The sequence below is a fragment of the Chiloscyllium plagiosum genome, chromosome 32, assembly GCF_004010195.1.
Source record: "Chiloscyllium plagiosum isolate BGI_BamShark_2017 chromosome 32, ASM401019v2, whole genome shotgun sequence".
Lineage (NCBI taxonomy): Eukaryota > Metazoa > Chordata > Chondrichthyes > Orectolobiformes > Hemiscylliidae > Chiloscyllium > Chiloscyllium plagiosum.
In genome coordinates, this window is record NC_057741.1 from 23,149,338 (window position 1) to 23,172,391 (window position 23,054).

At 40.2% G+C, this 23,054-nt stretch overlaps 1 protein-coding gene across 3 annotated transcripts in view; it reads right to left on the reverse strand.

The window, feature by feature from the left end:
• Positions 1-23,054, reverse strand: part of LOC122539414 (janus kinase and microtubule-interacting protein 1-like) — a 209,214-nt gene that overhangs the window by 66,163 nt on the left and 119,997 nt on the right. For 2 of the 3 annotated variants that reach the window (XM_043674230.1, XM_043674229.1), the window contains 5 exons: positions 21,990-22,052; positions 14,378-14,476; positions 12,718-12,816; positions 7,501-7,554; positions 3,860-3,925 (listed from right to left, as the gene is read on the reverse strand). In XM_043674230.1, coding sequence (XP_043530165.1) covers positions 3,860-3,925; positions 7,501-7,554; positions 12,718-12,816; positions 14,378-14,476; positions 21,990-22,052 — 381 coding nt within the window. Of the gene's footprint in view, positions 1-3,859; positions 3,926-7,500; positions 7,555-12,717; positions 12,817-13,324; positions 13,483-14,377; positions 14,477-21,989; positions 22,053-23,054 lie in introns of those variants that run through there. The other variant, XM_043674231.1, reaches the window with a different exon arrangement.

Here is a 23,054-nt window from a genome sequence, read left to right on the forward strand (position 1 = left end):
CATACAGAAGGATCAAGGATGTAGCCTGTTACAGCCAAACATAAATTACTAGCTAGCCTTGCAATGCAATTCCATTACTGCTGCAGCATTAATTTCACAGAGCGCACGGACAAGAGCCATCGACACTTCCAGGCTCTCCGTCATATCCGCATTTACCTTACTGTCCTATGAGGCATATGAAAGCGTGCGACTTGTTAGCAATTTTGTTGTGCAGACAAGGCTGTATTGTTTGTGTGGGTCGGTGAATACAGCTGCATTGTCCATTCTCACTTCTGTGGAGATAGTATTACGGGTTGCTACACACATTCGAGATGCATAGCACTGATGTACTGGCCTCCTGCAAAAGCCTAACAACAGAAATCAACAGCGTCCAGATGCATTTTAGCGTCATTAGCCCAACAGCCCTTGGCTGATTAATACTCCTTGTACTTTGCTTCATTTGACCCCTGACCTGTATTCATTTAACAATTCAACATATCCTCCTGTCCCTTTAGTCCTCAAATATTTATCAAACTTCTTCTTAACTCATTTATGATATTTGTCTGAACTACACCTTGTCTAGCAAGCTTCACATTCCACTATTCACTGGGATAAAGAATTTCCTTTGAATTATCTTGAAAAAGCAACACAGTGTTAAAAATTCTTCATTCTTCAGGATGCGCTCAAATCCTGTTCACTGACATCAGTTTTTGACTATTTAGTGCATAACCTCCATAAGTATTGTATCATACGAAGTGTTGGCTACATAAAGATTAAGGTAGAATAAAGGGCAGCACGGTGGCTCAGTGGTAAGCACTGCTGCCTCACAGTGCCAGAGACCTGGATTCGATTCCGGCCTCGAGTAACTATCCGTGTGGAGTTTGCACATTCTCCCCATGTCTGCGTGGTTTTCCCTGGGTGCTCCAGTTTCCTCCTCTAGTCCGAAGATGTGCAGTTTAGATGGATCGGCCGTGCTAAATTGCCCATTGTGTCCAAGAATGTGTAGTCTAGGTGCATTAGTCAGGGGAAATGTAGAGTACAGTAATAGGTGTGGGGGAATGGGTCTGGGTGGGATACTTTTCAGAGGGTCTGTGTGGACTGGTTGGGCCAAATGGCCTGTTTCCACACTGTAGGAATACTATGATGGGTGGATTTTAATACCCTCCACAATGGAGAGTTTGGTGCTGATGGTTGGGGGATTGGGGGATTGGGAGGGGGTCACTTAATCAGGTGTCAAGTTTGCCTCGATTTAGTCCAGGTTTGAAAGCCTCATGGATGCAACTAATACCCTTTTGTAGGGCCCGGAGCTCCTCTGCTGTGGGACAGTCACCAGGTGGGGAATCCGGAAAGCGAATCTTAATGATTGTGATCACAGATTCCAGGGGGAGGGGTTGAGGAGGTCAGGGATCCCTCTTTATCAGGCACCCAACCCAGCACAGCACTAACTGCTAAACTCCTGTCCTTCTACCATCACATTCCTGTCTACCACCCTCATCCCACCTCCAATGACCTGTGGTATGGTTCCCCTCAGTGATCCTGACCCTCTGATGGGGGCACTGCCAACAGCTGCCCCATGCTCCTTGCCTGGCACTCACAACAATGAAGAGCTGCCAACTTTTGATGAGCAGCGCTTTGGAGGGGGTGTTGGGATGCCCAGGATTTTCACCCCAGGGTGGTCCAGGGCAAGGCTCTCTGCTGGTCACAAACTGGTACTTAATATGACATGGGTTTCCCCAAGGGAGGAGACACAAATCTCTCACCAGGTCTGCCCTCTCACCAGGTCAAGCCCTTGCCACCTGGATTAAATGACACCCAACAGTACACGTTTAGGGGAGGCGGTAGGGGTTAAGGAAATCAATCATCAATTCCTTAGCTTCAGACAGCAAAATTGAGATGTTATAATGGATGGAACATAAAAAACAAATTTCGTATAAATACCAATGAACGCACTGAGCTCATGAAATGCTATTACAGCATTCTTGAAAATTAAAGCAAACATGCATGACGGAAATTAATTTGGAATCTCATTGGCCATTGGCACCTAAATAATAACAGAAAATGCTTGTGTGGTCAGACACTATCTGCGGAAATAGAAACAAAGCTAATATTTCAGGTCAAGAACCCCTAAAAAAAACTAGAAGGTGATTGACCTGCAGTTTTAATTCTGTTTCTCTGTCCATAGATACTGCCTGAGTTGCTGAGTGCATCTAGCATTTTCTATTATTGCTTGTATTTGAGCAGGTGATTAATGCACCTTCCTGGGTTTGACTTACACTTGCATAAAGCAGCTGAGCCAGAATTCACTGTGGTCTAAGTGGGCTGGAAGGGTGGATGGCAGTGCGGGGAACTGTTACAACAGTACTGTTAAGTTCTTAATGACTAGAAATTCTGGGGGTGGGTGCATGCCATTTTACAAATTCTACTGAATATCAGATGTATATCCCAGTTAATTTCTGTCACAATTCCTGGAATTCATTTCCACAACAAGCGGGTCATACAATTGCAGCTTAATAAGAAAAAAATCCCATGAGAATGAATGCAGATAGTAACATCCATTACTGGCCACAATGTTTACCAGACAACAGCATCCTAATCAGATTACTTGCCTGTGACTGAAGCAAAATCTGTCTCTAATGTGTTCCTGACACCCATGACTGTATCTTATTATAAAAGCTTCAGTCAGTGGGCTGTATTAATGTAACCAATCTGGGGACATTTGAAAGGTGTCTCTTTCTGCAATGTCCCATCATCAGATGGCAGAGGTTATCCTCAGACGGTTAGCTTTTCTAATTTCTGGATAATATCAGAGAGTCCTAAGTGGAGAAGCAACTCGGGATGTTTTACTGTGAGACACTGCACATGTACATGTTGTTATTACTGTCCAAACAGTAAAGATAACAGCAATCAGGAAGCGAGGTGGTGCTGCAGTAGTGAAAGAGTCAAGGGATCTACAAGTGATCAGATCGACATCATGTGAAGTTACAGATGGATTGCTAATGGAAACCTTTCATAATAATACATTCCCCTACAGTTGAGGAGCTGGCCAGCCAGCAGCTTGTTTTCTCAATTGCAAAAGGACCCACATAGAGTGTTTGAGCCAACATGTAATGGTGATGAAGACTACAAAGCAAACTCACTCAGTGAAAGTGCAGCTTGTATGAACCGCACAAAGTATTTATCGCACATGTTTATTACAACTTTCTCGAGTGAACCCATAATTTTATCCTTAGCTGATCCATGCAATTACGTTTCTTTTTGATAGAGTAATGACAAGAACAATTATTGGATCCTTGGTAAGTAATACATTTAACCAAACCTCTTGGCATCTATCATTCATTCAGAACCTCACAGCGATTCGGAGCTACCAATACCCATACAGCACATAAATCTGTAAGTTTAAACACAGAAAGAGCTGCTAGAATAATAAATCCAAGCAACAAATTCAGGCACAGATTGAAATGGTCACACATCTCCGGCAAGGGGTGAGGTTGAGAAAGTGGGACCTTCACAGTAACCTTAGCCAATGCAAGAATTCAACCAAAAAACAGCTGTCCAGCCAACTGAGCTGACCAAACCCTAGTCTCTATGCACGTGTACAATGGACAAATAAAACAGCATGGGACCTCAACAGTGTCATTCTGATAAGATAATTGGAAAGAAAAATAGTCATGCTAAATGTATTATTCACTCTTAGGGGTACATTTTACAAGAATAACTCCCACCAAAATGGTTCTGTTGTGGCACTGGCGATGAGTACAAAGTATGAGCAATCTATTTTGTGTATGCTTTATTCCAGTAAGCAAATTAACAGAAGTGGTCGACATTCAGGTGTATGAATGCACTTCCTGCTTCATAGAATGATCATGATTTGGAAGTGTACCTTCTCACATAGCGACAGCACAGTACGAGCTTGAATTACTGCAACCTGCTCTTCATTTCTTAGGTTCTGCAATACAAAGATGCACAAAGTATTGAAACTGAGCTTAATGGTACAGCACAGTTATTTATGCTGTGTTGGGAGGTATAAGTGAGATGAACAAATTAGTCAGATGCTTTACACAGTTTTACCCCAGTATAAAATGAGTTATCCATGCACTGAGTTAATATATTACACATGCACACATATTAAATTGTGAGTTTTTAAGTCCACTTCAGAGGAAAGGAAGGCTTGAATTTATGTAGCACCTTTCACACTCTCAGGACGTCTCAAAAGTAATTTTATTTGAAGCTTAGTCACTGTTGCTATGCAGGAAACATTTCCACACAGCAAGATCCCAGAAGCAGCACTGAGATAATGGCTAATTTTTAGTGATGTTAGTCGAGGGATATCTGTGGGCTGGGATGCAAAGGAGAACTGCACTACTCATTCCAATGGTGCTGGGATTTTTTACATCCACCTGAAAAAAATGGTGTTTAGTGTCCCATCCAAATAAAAAAATCAAGGAGATCTGGCGGTCATTCACTGGGGTATAAATAATGCTAAGTGTTCAGAATTTCTGGGTAAAACTGCAATTTCACTACAATGCATTTTGCCAAATTTAACCAGTTACAGGTCAGGTATTTATTATGCTGAACGAAAAACAAATGTATTCATTTATTCAAATTAAAATTTGCATTATTAATAAAAAAAAAGGTACAGTCTGCTACCAACTGCATCTTGACACTGTCAGTAATAAAGTCTTAGCTGAAAATTCCATTTATTTCACAGTGTCTCTGAGGCAGAAAATGATAGCAATGATAGGGGGAGAAAAAGATTGCTGCACTTCGACGCACTTTCAAACATTTCACAAACATAATACCCTTAAATAAAACAACCTATGTGGAGTGTGTAGTTGAGAGCATCAGAGAAAAAAAATTGCTGAAATATTTGTTTCTCTTTCTCACAAATATGTAAGATCTGTCGCACAGCAGAAGAAACAATCAAATATCCACAATGCAATCACTTGAAAGTTTAGCTTGCACCATTAATACTGGTTATACCACAGCGAATTATACAAGAATGCAATAGATTTCAATTCAATTGCTCCAATTCCCTCCTTTTATTAATAGTCTTAATGGCACTTGTCTTCCCTGAGATACAAAAACAAATCTGGGTGTAAACTAAATATTTTTGTTTCTCATTCCAATTAATTTATCATTTTACTTGCTCAAAGCAGTCAATTCAGCTACTACAAAAACAGATCCTTAAATATTGTCATGCCTGCCACTGAGCAAAATGGCATCCAAAACAGTTGTGCACACATACTCAGCCAACACTACAGCACTACCGCACGGACAACTGCTCTTGACATCTTTCTGGCTAGTTTTAGGGGTTTAGATTGATCAAAGGCTGTATAATTCAATTCACCTCATCAATGATTATTCATTCTGGGTCCCAATGAGTGCTGGCATCTCAATCTCAAAAATATTGCATTTGAACTTTGCCTCCATAGGCAAGGTGTGGTTAAAAGTCGGTGTAAGGAGCTTTGACACAACCCAGGCAGCTCAATTGGTAAATAATGGGATGCCTAATCCCAGGGTTGCCATTTGAAGTCCCACCTTGAGTATATTATTTATTAAATATTTTAGTCAACATAACTTTGTGGCTCAGTTGCTAGCACTGCTGCCTCACAACGGCAGAAGCCTGGGTTCAATTCCCGCCTCGGGTGACTGTATGGAGTTTGTACATTCTCTCCTATTTTCTGCGTGGGGTTCCTCCGGATGCTCTGGTTTCATCCCACAATCCAAAGTGTGCAAGTCAGGTGAATTGGCCAAGGTAAATTGCCCATAGTGTTCAGTGCATTAGTCAGGGGTGGGGAATGAGTCTGGGTGGATTGCTCTTCGGAGGGTCAGAGTGGACCTGTTGGGCCAGATGGCCTGTTTCTATCCTGTAGGGAAGCTCATCTAAAAAACTTTATTATTGCAAAAAATGGTGCCCTTAAACATTTGAATCAATTTCACACATCGAAAGTTAAAAAACTTGCACACTCCGCATTGGTTGTTTTACTAACATTTTCTGATTATATATCATCCTAATTTATTGCCTGCAGAGGGAATTTTTGTGAGATGACTGGTGAAATAAATACAAAACTTGCAAAGAGTTTAGAACTCCAAAAATCTAAAAATGGGTAACTTGAGCTTTCTTGTTAGTCTCTGTCAACTTTTTTTAGTTTTAATGCAAGCAGCTGACACTCTGACATGGAGCATGTCCAGAAAGTCCTCCCCCTAGTGTTGTGACATGCAAACACAGCCTTACTGAAAGCATACATACAATGGCTATTTTAAATCAAATTGTTATGAAGTTGAAGGTGTGTACTGCACCTTTAAGAGAGAATGAATGCAGGCACCTGTCATGCGACTGACTAGCAGACTGTACTGGAAAATTGAAAATATGCAACATTTGGTTGTGAAACAAATACCTGACTTTTGGTTGCTATGTTTTCACAACAGTTCAAATTTAACCAATCAGTTTAAATTATGCCACAGGGTACTAAAACCCAATCGAATTTGAATTTTACTGTTTGACAACATCGAACCAATGAGACGATACGATGTTTAGGGTATAAAAGAAGCAGACATTTTGATAACCAGAGACTGCCATCTAGAGACAGAGACTGCTACTCAAAACACTCTCTATAAAATGTACCTTTTCATATGAAACATCTTTGCAGCAAAAGGCCCAAGATGTCCCAGGGAGATCTATAACCAGAGGAAGACAGACACCGGAGACTACAGCCGCTGCTGGGTTTTGAAAATTAAGTTGATGTAATTTTAAAAGGGGCATTTACTGGAACAGTATATTGTTTAGAGTTGGTGGTAGATAACAAATCTTTAAGAGAAAGCAGGCTTAGAGTTGTAAATAGTTGTTGTTTAATGCTCACTTTTAGAGTTTAAGAATAAATTGATATTCTTCCTTTAAATAGTGGAAGTTGGGAATTCTCTGTCACTTGTACTTTAACAGATTACGAGGTGAGGTGAGCTTCTCGAGTTGTTTGGTTTAATCAGCAGAGGGGTTTGCCGCCGTGTCATCAGAGTTTGGGGGCTCGGGTACAAAATACAAATACTTGCGCTTTGATAACTCAAATCCAGCCAAAAAGGCTTTAATTTTGATGGTGGTCTGTGAAATGCAAAGGCTGCCTCAAACTGGCTCCCAGTCACTGGTGATTTATAACTCAAAACTGCCCAGAAGTGAGGTAATGCTTCTTACGGAGACTTTGAGGGTAACTGGTGTGAAATACAGGTTGAGATGGAACAGGAAATGAAAGTTCAATGTTGGGATGAGGTAGAGGGAGTTTTGTTCAGAACCCGCTGTGTGATACATCATCTGCGAATACATGATACTGACACAGGATGTCACTAAGATTAGAACATTTTATTTTCCAATTGGCAGCATCGCCCACACTTAATGACAACCGAATAACAATTGGATGTTATCACAACAAAATGAGGAGTCATTACAGAATGGGATGAAAGGTGCCCGCAACATGAATCTGCTGAATTTAGATTACATCGATGAGCCATGCTGACCTGAAGTAACCTTACCCCATTATCTCCCAGGATATCAAGTTTCTTCATTAGGTCAGGAATAACCACATCCTGAAAGAAAGGGTTAATGTCATTCACAAAGAATTAAATCAATCTAACAGTCAAATGAAACGATTACTGAAATGAAAAATAAATAAAAGCATCACCATTTATTGGTGATGCTGAGTTTACTTCATTATGCTTCTTGGAGATATACTTTATTCCAAAAGTTTTATAGCTGCAGGTTTTACTGAAAACTTTTAATGGGAGGGCTACCAAACCATGGGTCATGACCCTCATTGGGGTCACAGGTTCCGACACAGCAATGTGACTGGTGCTGGGACATGAACTTTAACCTCTAAATGGATTATCAACTGGCCAGCGTCTTGATTTGTCATTCTTTCACAGTGTCCTGATTAGCTGTTCAGCACGCTGATTTATCTAACTGGGATGTGCTTGTAACAAACTCAGAGGTAGAAGCATAGAATCACAGAATCCTTACAGTGTGGAAACAGGCCCTTCGGCCCAACAAGTCCACACCAACCCTCTGAACAGTATTCCATCCAAAACCATTCCCCATTATTCTTGCATTTATCCCTGACTGAAGCATGTAACATACACATCCTTGAACACCGTGGGCAATTTAGCATAGCCAATTCACCTAACCTGCACATTTTTGGATTGTGGGAGGAAACCGGAGCACCCGTAGGAAACCCACTCAGACGCAGAGAGAATAAGCAAACTCCACACAGGTGCCTGAGACTGGAATCAAACCCAGGTCCATGCTGTGAGGCAGTAGTGTTAACCACATAACTACCATGCTTCCACAGTACATTGCGGTAAATGGAAGGACAATCCTTGGATGTTCCCTTACATATTTGCTCATGCTTTGTAGCTCTAAGGCCCCAGTAGAATATCAGAACTACTGTGAGCAAAACTGAAGGCCCCACTCAACAACTCTTCCCACAATCACCCCCACTCCAATGTGCCCACTTGACAACTTTCCTCTCCTTCACTCAACAACTCTCACCCTATTTCACTCACCCAACTTGCACACAGGAGTTGTCTCAACCTTCAAGCACTGAAATGAGGTCACAGTGGGAAAACATTTGAAAATGATTGTTTTACGCACTCGAAGAAACAATATTTGTCGCCACATGTACAAGCAAAATATTACAGATGCTGGAGAACTGAAATGCAATCAGAAAATGCTGACTACACTTAGCAGGTTAGGCAGCAGTTATCAGCTCAAGCCATTTCCAGCCGTGCATTAAATTGGAGACCAGGGAGAACTCTGGTTGAAGTCATCCCAAATCTTCAAATGCCTCATGCCAGTTCTCAGCTACTGTAAAGTCTAAGGAGGCATTTCGGAGACAAGGGCAGGCTTCCTAGGGTAGTCCAGAAGCTTCTGGAGCATGCTACGAGTCAATTTGGTCAAGATGATCTCTGCCAATGAGCCTGCTCTACAGAACAACAAGGCATAATCATCAAGAAATCCCCACATTTATACAACACCTTTAGTACAACGAAACAACCCAACACCTTTCACAAGAGCAATTAACAAAGCCTAACGCTAACCCTAACCTTTCGCAAGAGCATCATTCAACCAAGTCTGGCTCTGAATCATTCTTCAGTTGACAGGTTTTTAATTATCATGAGGTGAGACCTCAGTCTCATTCCAAGAGTACACTCAGCCCCATAAAGGGCTGGCCGTCAGCAGGTTGACAGCGCCGCCAGGTGCCCATTGCCAGTACAGCAGGAGGCCCAGGAGTAAGTATGAATGTGGATGGCCTGAGACTCAGATAATTCTGGAAACGTACTGAAGCATGCAGACTGACAGGATCCAGGGAGAAAGGTGAAGGGCAGGATGGGGAAAGGGTAGTCAGGGAGAGGAGGGGGATGGAAAATTGAGGGTCAAATTTGTCGATCTGCGAGTTGGCACAGGGCACTCCCAATATCTGATAATGGATAAATAGAAAGAATGTGAACTTCTATAGCATTTTTCATAGTTTCATGATCAACTAAAGTTCTGAGCAGCGATTGGAATACTATTCAGAATCACAGAATTGTTACAGCAGAGAAAGAGGCTGTTTAATACCAAATCTGCACCAGTAATCCACAGAGCACCTGCCCTGTCACACTGCACATGTTCCTTTTCAAATAAGCATCCAATTTTCCCTAGAATGTTTTGATTCTGCCATACCCTCAGGCCGTGCATTCCAGAACCTAACTATTCACTGCATAAAAAGGATTTTCCTCATCTCACTTTTGCTTTTTCTATAAATTACTATAAAGTTGTGCACTCTTATTCTCTCCCGAGTGGAGACATTTTCACCCTATTCACTCCATCACGTCATCTTTCTACAAGGCAAACAAACCTGACATCTCCAATTTATGTTCATGACTGAAAATCCTCACCCCTTGCAACATTCTCATAAATCTTTTCTGTTCTCTCTCTAATGCCTTCATACACTTCCTATACCCAGCACCAAGAATTGGACATAATACTCCAACTGAGGCTGAACTAGTGTCTTATAAAAGTTCAGCATCACCTCCTTGTTCTTGCGCCTCTGTTAACAGAACGTAGGACATGCTGAACTTGGTTGTTTTCTCTCTCAAACTATCAGGCTACCTTTAATGACTTGTCTATTCATCCAGGTCCCTCTGCTCCTGCACCCCCTTTACAATAATAGCCCTTATTTTGTGTTAACTCTCCATCATCTTTCTACCAGATGTATCACCTCACACAATTCCGCATTGACTTTCATGTACCGCCTATCAGGTCACTCCAATGTGTCTATGTTCTTTTGCAATTCTGCACCATAGTTTTTCACAGTTTAACGAACTTTACAGTTTTGTATCATCCACAAACTTTATGACTGTGTACTCCAAGGTCCAGAATATCGATAGAGGCAAAACAAGGCCTGCAACACTGAACCATGAGGATTATCAATACAAGCCCTTCCTTTAGCTTGAGAAACATCCTGTAAACATTACTCCCTATTTTCCAGCACTCAGCTAATTTTGTGTGTAGGGAAGTTATATCCACTGAAGTGTAATCATGGTTGTAACCATTGAATCATTGAAACTGCTTCCTTGCCTATTTCTTTCATCCTGTAAATCCCAAATTGAGGACCTGTCCAACTCTTTTTCAGAATTATTTATAGAATCAGCTTCCACCATTTTTTGACACAGAGAGTCCCAGATCCTAACAACGTTTTGAGTGAAAACATACTCTTCAACTTACCTTCATTTCTTGTGAGAAGGATTTTCCATCTATGGTCTCTGATAATTAACTACTTGCCAGTGGGAAAAGCTTTCTTTATTTACTTTTTCAAAACCTCTCATTATCTTTCAACAGTCCTAACCTTTCAACTTCTCTCCAAAACTAGAATCCCTCGTTGTTGGTAACATGGTGGTAAATCGTCTCTGTACTCTTTCTAAGATAGTTTTATCCTTCCTGAAGTATGATGCAGAGAATTATTCACAATAGTCCAGCTGATTAGGGATTTAAGAAGTTCTAGTATAATGTTTGTACTTTTATATTCTATAAATGCAAATAAACAAATGCTTTTTATTCACCTAAGCAACTTGTTGTGACGTGGTTAAAAATTTGTCTACATTAACAGCAAGCTTGTGTTGCTCATCTACACTTTCAAAATCATGCATTTATAGTACACTGTCTTTCCACATTAGCCTTCTTAAAATATATCGCTTCACACTTCCATTCACTGAATGCTACTTGCTCAGTACACCATTCTGACTATGTCAGCCTGAAGTCTATGACTATCCTCACTGTCATGGATCATCTACAAACTTTACAAGGCTGCTCCCTACCCCAAGAGAGACTAGATAGTTTCTCAAGACTAAAAACAGCAATTGATCCAAAAGTGACAATCAGGAAACACCAGTGCAAGCTGGTCTATATAAACAAAACAAATCCACCACCATCCTTTGTTTCTTATGAAGGAACCAATTTTGAATCCATAACACCACCTCCCTCTTAATTCCTTGATCTTTCATCTTCTTAATAAGTCTCCGTTGAGGTGAGTAAAGGGTTAACCAGTAGTTTGATTGTAAATCTTGAGCATGTGCTTAAGGTACTCCATGATGATATCAGGTTACATGACAGAAGTCACTAGCAATGCTCCAGGTATATAGTTCTTCAGCAATAAATGCTGATGGTTCGCTCTTGCCCGTGTCCAGTCCTGAATTGTCTCAAGTTCCTGGAGCTTCTATCAATTCTCCTACACTGCCACTGTTGAATGTCTTTGAACGGTTTGCTCTGGACAATAATACTTGCACTTCGTTGATCAATCTTCTCTGTTACCTTATCAAAGAATTCAGCCAATTTAGGCATTCAGGATTTGCATTAAACAAATCTAGATTGGTTTTCCTTAATTAATCCATGCCTTTCAAAATGAAACATATTTTAATCCTTGATAATTTTTTTCAATAACTGTCACCAATATATGTCGGGTTTGTAGCTTCCTGGTTTATTCATCTCCCCTTTCTTAAATAGTGGTATTATATTAACAATTTCCTAGTTCTCCAATACTGTTTCTTTATTCAATGAGAAAGTAAAAGTTTGTGACCAATGCCTTGTCTATTTCTGCCCTGGCTTCTTTCAGTGATCTAGGATGTATTCCAACTAGAACAGGTGACTTATCATCTTTCAACAATGCTTATCCTTTCAGTTCATAATAATTGCTATCTTATCCATAATTTGTTCATCTCTTTTACTGTGATCTTCGTATCATTGTTAATTTAATGAAGACTGATGTAAAGTAGTCCAGTAGTTATTTTGTGGTCGAAAAGTGTGGCACTGGAAAAGCACAGCAGGTCAGGTAGCATCCGAGGAGCGGGAGAATTGACATTTCAGGTGTAAGCCCTTCATCAGGAATGACGATGAAGGTCCCTGGGTCTCTGGCGCCGTGACGCAGCAGTGCTAATCACAGAGTCACCCACGCTGCCCAAAGGTTTATTCACGCTTGCCAGACACATCTTATAGCTTATTTGTATTCAATACAGTCTCCTCCACATCTTTGTGCAGAATCACTGAGATAAGCTGCATTTCTCCAGAAAACCTTAAAAGCTTGCGCAACCCAAGACTTAAGCTTGTCATGTTGCAACTGACACACGATTCAAATGTAGAACATATCCAAAAATGTGAGATACACTCTATAATGCTCTGATGCCACAGACAAGGCAGATTCTGATGAAGAAAAATCTTACCTTAATACCCTCTTGTTGACAATAGAGCTGAAGGGCACTTCCACTCTCAGAAAAGGCTGATATATGCAAGTTATAGGCTGGTGATCGTCGTTCCCGCTCCTGCAGGCAGGAAACAAGTCTCATCAGATCCAAGTCACAATTATGAAGAAATAAATATCCTCTATAAGATACTAAGATCATAGCATGACATTCAAGCTTTGAAATGTATTAACTGCTGTGAACTCAATTTCATATCAAACACTTCCCCAATTCATCTTTTGTTTCGGTACTCTCAGGTCTTAATATTTACAGTTTGAGAGTAAAATCTGAATAAACTTCAAACAGCTTTCTTAATTTTTATTAAAGCACAATTAAGGTTACTTTAAGCAATGAAACATTTTAGAAGGAAAAGGATCTCACCATAAATAATCAGTGTCAAAACTTAACTTGATTTTTGGTCATATTTGATGATTTTACACGACATCACAGCAATTAACAATCTTCAGCTCAGGATTATTTGGTGAAACCATTTTCGCAGACGTAACAGTGACTGGAAAGTTTACAGTTTCGGTTGTCTACCAGAAAACCTAATGCTAGCTACTATTTGAACTATGTTTTCCATACTTACTTTACAACTTGCTTATGGAAGAATGCTGCTGCTGAAATGAACCGGATGGAAAAGCAGGGATATTGGAAATAAATGGATTTCAATGGAATCATGCTCAAACGTGAGGAGTCTCCCAAAAACGATAGGAAAATAATAGATCGTGTGAGCTTAATCAACAACTAAAAAAGAACAAAGCTTTTGGGTTAGTGCTCCTGCATAGTTTTGAAATACAAGGTTTGCACCACATTTACTTGCCAATGCAACAGTGTTAGGCCAAACTAAAATTGAATATTCTAACAAAACATATATGGTATCACAGTGTGATGTACATGCCACAAAGCAACATTTAATGTAATCGCTCCCTGAAAATCTAGCATAGTTCTAAAAAAATATACACTTTTGTGATAGAATTGAAGAAAAGTTTGTTGCATTTTGGTGGATTAGCTGTACTCATGCTTACTGTCATATTTCTTTCTCCATAAAAGAAATTTGTTACATTTCTCAATTATGTTTTCTAGCTCCTCAGTATCTCCTGCACTGAATTGCATGTGAAATGCAGTTCAATTACATGCAGAACACCATGATGTGAAGCTCCTGGCTTTCCACCAGATTATTCAAAGTAAAACAAAAGCAAATCATAATGGGAGTGTATTAAAAACCCTAATGCATATGAAGTACGGTAACAGAAGCAAACTTGGACTCACTGTGATGATTGATGAACAATGCAGGATTATGAAACACAAATGATGAATGCAATTAGGAGCAAAAACAAAATCTTTTTATTATGTGCAAAAAATATTTCACTATAAATATTTGTATAAATTATAATCTCTGTACAATTCAATCATTCTCTAACAATTCTTCGTAATATATTTCAAATATTTTTTGACATCAAAAATTCAGGCTGTGAGACATCTCACTTCTTCTGAAGTGAAATTGTAGCACATTAATAAAAGGCAGTTCTCGCGAGTGCTGGAACACATGTAACTACATTCAATATTACTGCACACATGTTCTCCTTTTTGATTCATAAATGTCTGCTCCATTTGACACTTTGCAAACACAATGTCTTACTTCGAGCTCTAAGATTCTGAACTCTAGCAGCTCATTCTGGTCCTTTGCATCTTGCATCTCATTCTGTAGTCTCAACTCTTCCTGTTCCAATTTATGAATCTGTAAAATAATTCAGAAGTGTATGTACAGATCTTGGAATTTATCAGAATTTTTTAAACAGCCACGGCTTCAAAATGTCTTCATTTTAAAGCAACAAATAACCAAATTTCAGCAAACCCTTTGGGTGTCTGGTGCAAAATTATATCAACAGTGACCAATGGAAGAGTTTGAGGCCTGGATTTTGCACATCTTAGAACTGCGGGAGGAAACCCACACAGACGCGGAGAGAATGTGCAATCACCACGCAACCTGAAGGTGGAATCAAACCGTGTCCTTGGTGCAGCAGTACTAACCACTGAGCCACCATGTTGTCCTCTGGTATACATTTCTCTCAGTAAATTCAAGAAAATAACATCCAAAAAGCTTTTATAGCTTGTACGTTAGTGTCCATGTGCTCAAAAATGCTGAATTTTTATTGTACTGCAAATGGATTCAATAAGCAGAAATTTCCAGTCGTGATTAATTCACACTTGGGATATGGCCTGTTTTGTGGGTTGGGTAGGTACGAAATTCTAGTGCAGTGTTTTTCCCACTAGTACACTGGTAAACTTCATTTGTAATTATGTTTGGAATTCTGCAATCTTCTGCATTGAGTCAGGTAAATTACATTGTCTGAAACAAAAGCAATACCTGACTGTAAAATCCAGGCTCTGGATTAGTGGTGCTGGAAGAGCACAGCAGTTCAGGCAGCATCCAAGGAGCTTCGAATTTATTCCTGATGAAGGGCTTTTGCCCGAAACGTCGATTTCGAAGCTCCTTGGATGCTGCCTGAACTGCTGTGCTCTTCCAGCACCACTAATCCAGAGCCTGGATTTTACAGTCAGGTATTGCTTTTGTTTCAGACAATGTAATTTACCTGACTCAATGCAGAAGATTGCAGAATTCCAAACATAATTACAAATGAAGTTTACCAGTGTACTAGTGGGAAAAACACTGCACTAGAATTTCGTACCTACCCAACCCACAAAACAGGCCATATCCCAAGTGTGAATTAATCACGACTGGAAATTTCTGCTTATTGAATCCATTTGCAGTACAATAAAAATTCAGCATTTTTGAGCACATGGACACTAACTTACAAGCTATAAAAGCTTTTCGGATGTTATTTTCTTGAATTTACTGAGAGAAATGTGATTCATGTATACCAGAGGACAACATGGTGGCTCAGTGGTTAGTACTGCTGCACCAAGGACACGGTTTGATTCCACCTTCAGGTTGCGTGGTGATTGCACATTCTCTCCGCGTCTGTGTGAGTTTCCTCCCGCAGTTCAAAGATGTGCAGGTTAGGTGGATTGGCCATGGGAAATGCAGGATTATAGGGTGAGTCTGGATGGAATGCTCTTTGGAGGGTCATTATGGCCTGCTTCCACACTGTAGGGATTCAATGATCCAAAATAAGTAGCGCTTGCTTTTTCTCAACCATTTTTTGTTATTTAGAATTGGCTTACTCTCAGGTGATGGACACTAATTAAATGGTTACTTTTACGATAAAGCCATTTACAGCTATGTTAATAAACTGCATGAAGGTACCACCCCTAAAATATCAAGGACATTACTTTAAACAAAACAAGTACATTAAAAAATATTGTTTAATTGTGCTTCTTTGTGCCAAATGTTTGTAATTTGCTTTTCTAACCTTTAGGACTCTTACAGAAGTTGCTGGTAAACCACTGCAAAATAATGTTCTATAACATCAAAATATATTTTTTATTTTAAACATAGCCTTTGATACTCAGACGGTCAATTTCCAAGCCATTTGTTTTTCAGAATGTACAAGTGTCAGCACAAGCATACGACAGCCAATCTAAATGGATAAAGTCGACCTTCCTTTGAATTACTCATTGGGAACAGAGTTTGAGTGAAAACTTGAAGAAGGAAACATTTCTTTCAAACTTTGGGGCATGTTCAAATGTTCAATTGCACCCATTATCTACTGGTCAAGATTATGAAAGGATTTGATAGGGTGGATAGAAAGATACTATTTTCTCTGGTCAACTTGTTTAGAATAAGGAGTAGCAAATACACTCTTAGACTGATTAGGGTGGTGCCACGAGGAAGTCTGCAAACAATGTATAGCAGAATTCTGAAGCTTGTTCTGCCAAAAAGTTTGATCAAATGAAAATTTATCTGAAAACAACTGAGACTGATATACCTTTGCTAAGTATGACCATCAATTAATAGCCAAGGTGGGTAAATGGCTTTAAGATTACCTCAGTTGTGATCTAAGCAAATGAGAAATGTGGCTCAAAGAGCTGAATGGCCCACTCTTCATCCCATCTCTGAGAAGCCTTTTCAATTAGCTCAGATTTTCAATGTGAGTTTTTCTAATCTTTTGGACTCTTGCTGAAGCTGCTGGTAAACCACTGCACAAATAATTGCATCCTGTAATATTGGAATATATTATTTTATTCGAAACATCGGCTTGGATTCTCAGATGGTCGATTTTCTTGCCATTTTGCTTCCAGAATATACAAGTCTCAGGACAAGCATATGACAGCCACTCTAAATGGGTAAAGTGAATCTCCCTTTGAATTACTCATTACCAACAGAATGTAAACCAAGGACAGTAAAATAGCATTCTCGTCATCCAGCACAAGAGCAGGAGTGAATGAACTGAGTATGTTGAAAGATTAGCTGTCATTAATACTGAAAGAGAAGGGCTTCTAGTCTTGGCTGTCAGAAGCCTCAAATGATTCTGTCAAAACAAGTCGAACACTACAAGGCAAGACAAACTGATCAAAACATTCAAGTAACCAGAAAAAGCATAAGCCAAGCTCAATGCTTCTAAATACAACTGTAATGGCAAAAGAGAACTGCTATATCTCTAGAAGAGATTTTGGGGGCGATCGTCATTTGGGACAAAAAATATAGACTTGTCACAATGTGCCTCCTGCTTTGTTGTAGCCATGTGACCTCTACCACAAGGTACTCTATGCAAGCCTCCATCTTACAGGGGTTCAGAAGGACGCAAGCCTGTTGTTGCATGAGCTCATCACAAGCTTCCCAGGAATCATGAATACGCAAAGCAAGGTAACTCCGAAATGACAGGATCGGTGTGACAAGAACAAGGATGCATTGTGATCGGTTCATTAAAAAGGTGGAGAGAGCATTGCACAGCCTAGAAGAGGATGTTAATTATAGCTCCAATCACACTACTCCACTCCCAGTGCATGCATACATAATGGGCTATGCATTTTTTTTAATAGCTGGATCACATTGATGGAACAAAATTAAACTGACAGCACATGTTAAAGTGATAAGTGTGGTGGGATTTCAATCTGTCTTCACTTTCACAGAATAAAACTCTGACTGATGGTCCCTAGGCAAGTAAATAAATGTGTTTTAAAGTACAAGCTAATTAAAATCACAATCTTGTGTTTAAAATTGAGCTTACAAACTCTTGCGGCTCAAAGAAGCCATAGATCAAATGGGTTAATTTCCACACCATGAAAATGTCCTAGCAAGCTTTCTCATCCTGTCTTTCCAAACTCACCTCTTTACTGACTGACCACGCCCCTTTGGCATCACTTATGTCTGATTTCAGCTCTATCTTACCACACGCAGTTCCCAGAAGAACTCACCACTCAGCATACATCTGCCCAAAGACCAGTGCCCCCTGTGCGCCATGCTGCCTTTAAAGTGCCGCAGTGAATGAGCACTGGAATTACTGAAACGCTTTTGCTCACTCGCAGAAACATTTGCAGCATAGCACAAGATGGTGCCGTGCTTCTCTGATAGGGACAAGGGAGAGGTCTTAGTGGATGGCATAGTGCAAAGAAGTGGTGTCTGCTTCTTGGAAAACTGACAGAGGAGGCTGTGCCACCAAACCCTGCCAGTCTAGTCTCAGATCATCACCTGTGTTAGTGCCACCTCCATCAGTGCAAAGGATCAACCAGCAATGCAAAAGGAAGGGCAATCACAATCTCCGCTCTGCCAGGCTAATGCCATCTCTGCTACCTCACTATCTCTGTCAGTGTACCCACCTCCTACCAAGGCTCATGCATCCCACTGTTGCCTGAAACTGCATTGGCGTCTCTGTGTGGGCTCTCAATGAATTTTACTCCAGCTGACAGCATGACCAGTAGTGGATGGAGGTCTGTGCAGAAAGCCTAATGCACCACCTGCCAGCAGGGTGAACGATGTGAGCACATGGAATCAGGTGCTTCTGACACATAAGGCCAATATCCCAAATGCTTGGCTCCCTCTGTGCGAGGGTACAGCTATGAGAGATGTATTTAGCAGTGGCTGTGCAGGGAGGTGCCATGTACAGATAGGGTCAATGCTGTAGGAAGATCAGGGAGTAAACAGCATGCATGCCTGTGTCCTAGACCTTCCATAGGCCTGTGGTCTACAGTGTTCCTCTTTCAAAGTCTAATGAGTGATCATTGATGCACCCCCCCCCCCCCACAGGTCGAATCACAACCGAGGCTGTGGAGGAGAAGTGTGGGTATATGCATGGTGGCATGAGAGCAGATGGGTGATGTGCGTGGGACCCAAGAGTTGGCATGGAAGTGTGATGGTGGTCAATGGGTGGAGGTGGGGAAGGAGTAAAGCTGTGTGAGGGATCAGGGCGAGAGGACCTAACAGTTTTGTAAAGCAGAAGGAATGAAGTCCCAGAGAACTAAGGTGAGCATTCTCAGCAGTGCACCTTGGCATTCACTCACCTGCCCCCGCTCCTATTGATGCACCCAACTCTACAATGCCCCCGCCTTCCTGAAGTGAAAGTTGGGACTCACGGTGCTTAATAAACATGGCAGATATGCTAAATTGGGAAATTAGTCTATTTAAGCTACATGCCTTGGGAGCAAAAACCTGCCCCTCATTTTTCAAGTGTCACAATAAGATGTTAGGAAAATTAGTGTTCACAAATGACTGTACTTGATACTATTTGTTTACTTCTAGACTTGAGTGAAGTTGGGGATCTTAAAGATAGCTAATTGTCATTTCTATATCAATATAACGCCCATATGATACGTGTTGCCATTTAGATGAAGGTTAGGAGGCAAAAAGTCCAAGTGCAAGAATCTGGGAGAAAGACAGTAGGAAGACAGAGGCAGCCAAACCTGTGCTAAAGCAGAGAAACTATTTCCTCTGGCAGTGAGCATGCAAAATGTGGATAGGAGCTCATGCTCAGATTGAAAAAAGCCACGTCTGTGAGGAGTTAAAAAGGCTGGAAGATTCACCTAACTTGAGATTGAAGTAGGAATCCGTATTATAACCCTCAGACTGGAGGTAATTTCTTGGGATTAGAAGTTATGTGGCTGGAAATTGAATAAAAAGAAACAAACCATCTGGAGCTGAGCATAACTTTGTACTGGTTCCTGGAGAAATACGTGTTGTCTCAGCATCTCATTAGGGGAAGATTTCTCGTCCTATTTAAGCAAAATGGGAAATTGCTTATCTGTAGTTTATTGATTAAGTTGCCTGCTGAGTAGTGCTTAGACAATGTTGCCTTTGAGGTAAAGCTTGAAATCTTATTGTGTAATCCTTTCAGTCAGTTACTGGGAATTCACATTTCTTCTTAAAAGTAATTTTTCTCTAAAAGGATTGTTACAGTGTCCCACCAGTAGAAATATTTAGAAGGTGTAAAATTAAATATAAGAAAGTAAGAACGAGCAAGGGGCAAAGGGTGTGTGTGAGCCAGCTCTAGATGCTGTGCAGTTTTGTTGAAATATGCAGTTTCATCATCACTAGTTTGAGACCCACCATTAGTGGCTCACAGTGGGGCACTGGCTCCCCTCAATTTTCTTCTGCAGCGTTGCTGGAAGATACATGGAAATCATGAAAAAATGTTGCTATTACATGTTCTCAGGGCTTCTGCTGAAGTAACAGCAGACAGCCAGGTGACACTGAACCTGCTCACTTACACATTGCACACCACCCCCTGCCCCAATCCAGAAATTTAAGCATGTATTCAGCATTATGAGGAGAGTTGTGATGCCTTGCGACTCTTCATTCACCCACAGAAACAAATGAAATTGATGAGGGGCCATTCAGTTTTCATCTATTCTGGCACATTACAGACTCAAATGGAGACATCAAAAATGTTTCTTTTCAACAATCCATTCCTGCCTTCTCCCTCTCACCAAGAGCTCCCCAGTGCTTTTTAAAATTGTTACCAAGCAACTCTAAATATGGTTGTTGATAGCATCCTGGTTGGTGCCATGCAAAAAGACAGTCTCCACTCTCACTACTATCTTTACATACAGTTGAGGAAGGACACCACTTCGACTAGGACAATACATCCATCCTCGGTCAAGCCAAACTGAGACACGCACGAGAATTCCTAGACACATGGCACTCCAACCGGAACTCTATCAACAAACACAATGACTTAGATCCCATTTGCCACCCCCTGAGAAAAAGGACAGGAAATGAAATCACCATGTGAAATGACATCACCAACCCAAGGAACCCTTAACACATAAACAAAATGCCGGCCATACCACCAGTGCTTCACCTGAGGGTCACTGATGATGTTACCTAGTATGGTGATGAAACGTCTGAAAACGAACTTTGCAGCTCAGTGAAAAAACTTACATCCATACAGGAAATGATAAATAGATGGTGAAAATAAATTAAACCAATATTAAGAATTACTGAAGGAAAGACATTTTGTTGAAGTATTTGATCTTGCACTCAGGACATTTGTAAGAATTACTAAAGTAAGAGGGAAACAACATTTATACTGTATGAGAGGAGAGTGCAAGTTGGTTGGCAAATGGACCTGGATTGGTAGAGGCATTACCATGTATAATGCATCTGTTAATGATGATTGACAGTTAACTGACAAGTTTGTTTAATTTTGTGTCACATGTGTGTGCACTGGTGCTACATACATTGATACACAGGGCTCTATTCTTTGCACACAGAAAGAAAACGTAGACACACTGCACCTATTTCAACTCAATAAAATCAGTGACAGCTACTCTCTCATTCTTTTCTTGGGACAGTGCTTTGATGGTTGAAATAAAAAACAGCCTGGGTTTAAAGTTTTCAGAAGCGCCCAAATTCTGTACTACTAGATCACTATTTGCAAACTAATTATTACTGATGTCTACTCCCAGGGCTGCATTAACAGTACCAACAGCTGAATTTCACTCTGAATTGTTCAGTATTATCAGGTCATGAGTTAATTTGCAATTATCAAGGGGGCAATATAAAATAAGCAAGAAGGTAACCTGATTTTCCTTTTTCATAATTAAGATTGATTGCAACAGTGTCCAAGAAAATACAGTTCACAAGCACAAAAAAAATCAATGCAAGTACAATCACTAACAAAAAAGGGTAAATGAAAATCTGTATTTAGTACAAGGATCAAAGATGGCCCCAGTTAGAAACCTATTAACAGGTTAGGTTAGTTCAGTTAAATGTGATACACTGCTCTCTCCCCATCTTCCATTAACCAAAGCAGTCAGACATGAACGTGCTAAACATCCTCACAAGAAATTACTTGTGTGAGACAACAGAGATGTGATGAAATTTCATTTGGCACATCCAAAGGATCATTTACCTTTTCTAAAAGTTCCTGGTTGGTTCTAAAGAGTAACTGCTTATCTTCCACCCATTTTGAATCCTAAAATACACAGGATAGCAAGAAAAGAAAGAAAATGCATTACAAAAACACTATGCAACAAAACAAAATATTAAGCTATACCTCAACCTCTGTGGTTGCAGAGAGATTTGTCGCAACATTTCTTTAAATACAAATGGGCTAATAACTGACATTAATAAATACTTTAACATGATTGTCCATACCTCTGGACCAGAAGGCCCAGCTTCAATTCCCACCTGTTTCAGAGGTATACTCTACAACAGTTTGGGCCCTCTTGTGGTTCCGTTGTAGTGTCCCTACTCCTGGACCTGGAGGCCCTGGTTCAAATCCCACCTGTTCCAGAGGTATGTAATAACATCTATGAACAGGTCAATGTATTTGAATTTAGGCCATTTCAGCAGGCTTGATTAAACTGACATAGCAATAATGTGAAAAGACATTGCATGCTGATATTGCACCCCAAACGTTTAATGAATGTCTTAATGAATTCATAGAAAAATGTTGTTATAACATGAGGTGTTATTACACTTGCTGAGGTGTTGTTATAACATTACACATTCACCTGACTAAATGGATCTTTTTCAACTTGAGACAGAAATATGGAGCAGTGCTTAATTAAGTGAAATTATTTTGTTTATGCGCAGAATACCAGAGATGCCTCAACAGAAACCTTGACTTAGAAACACAAATAACGGAGGGATATGAGTAGAAAATATATTTCACACAAGCTGAAAAAGTTTAATAATGCAAACTAAAATAAGACATCAAGTATTGGATTGTTGAAGAAATAAAAGTATTACAAATTCAACAAATTATAAAATTGCATATATCCTTTAAAGTATTACTCAATCAAGCTAAGTCTGATTTAATTGTGACTATCTTTTACAGCTTGAATTATTGAATGATATGACTGTTTAAAGATAGAGTAGAATTACTGCCAGGGTCCTTTTGTATAATTGCAGTAGTTTAGAGTTCTGGAAGTGTACGGTTGGGTGCATGTAAAACATTTTCTCATTGCTTATA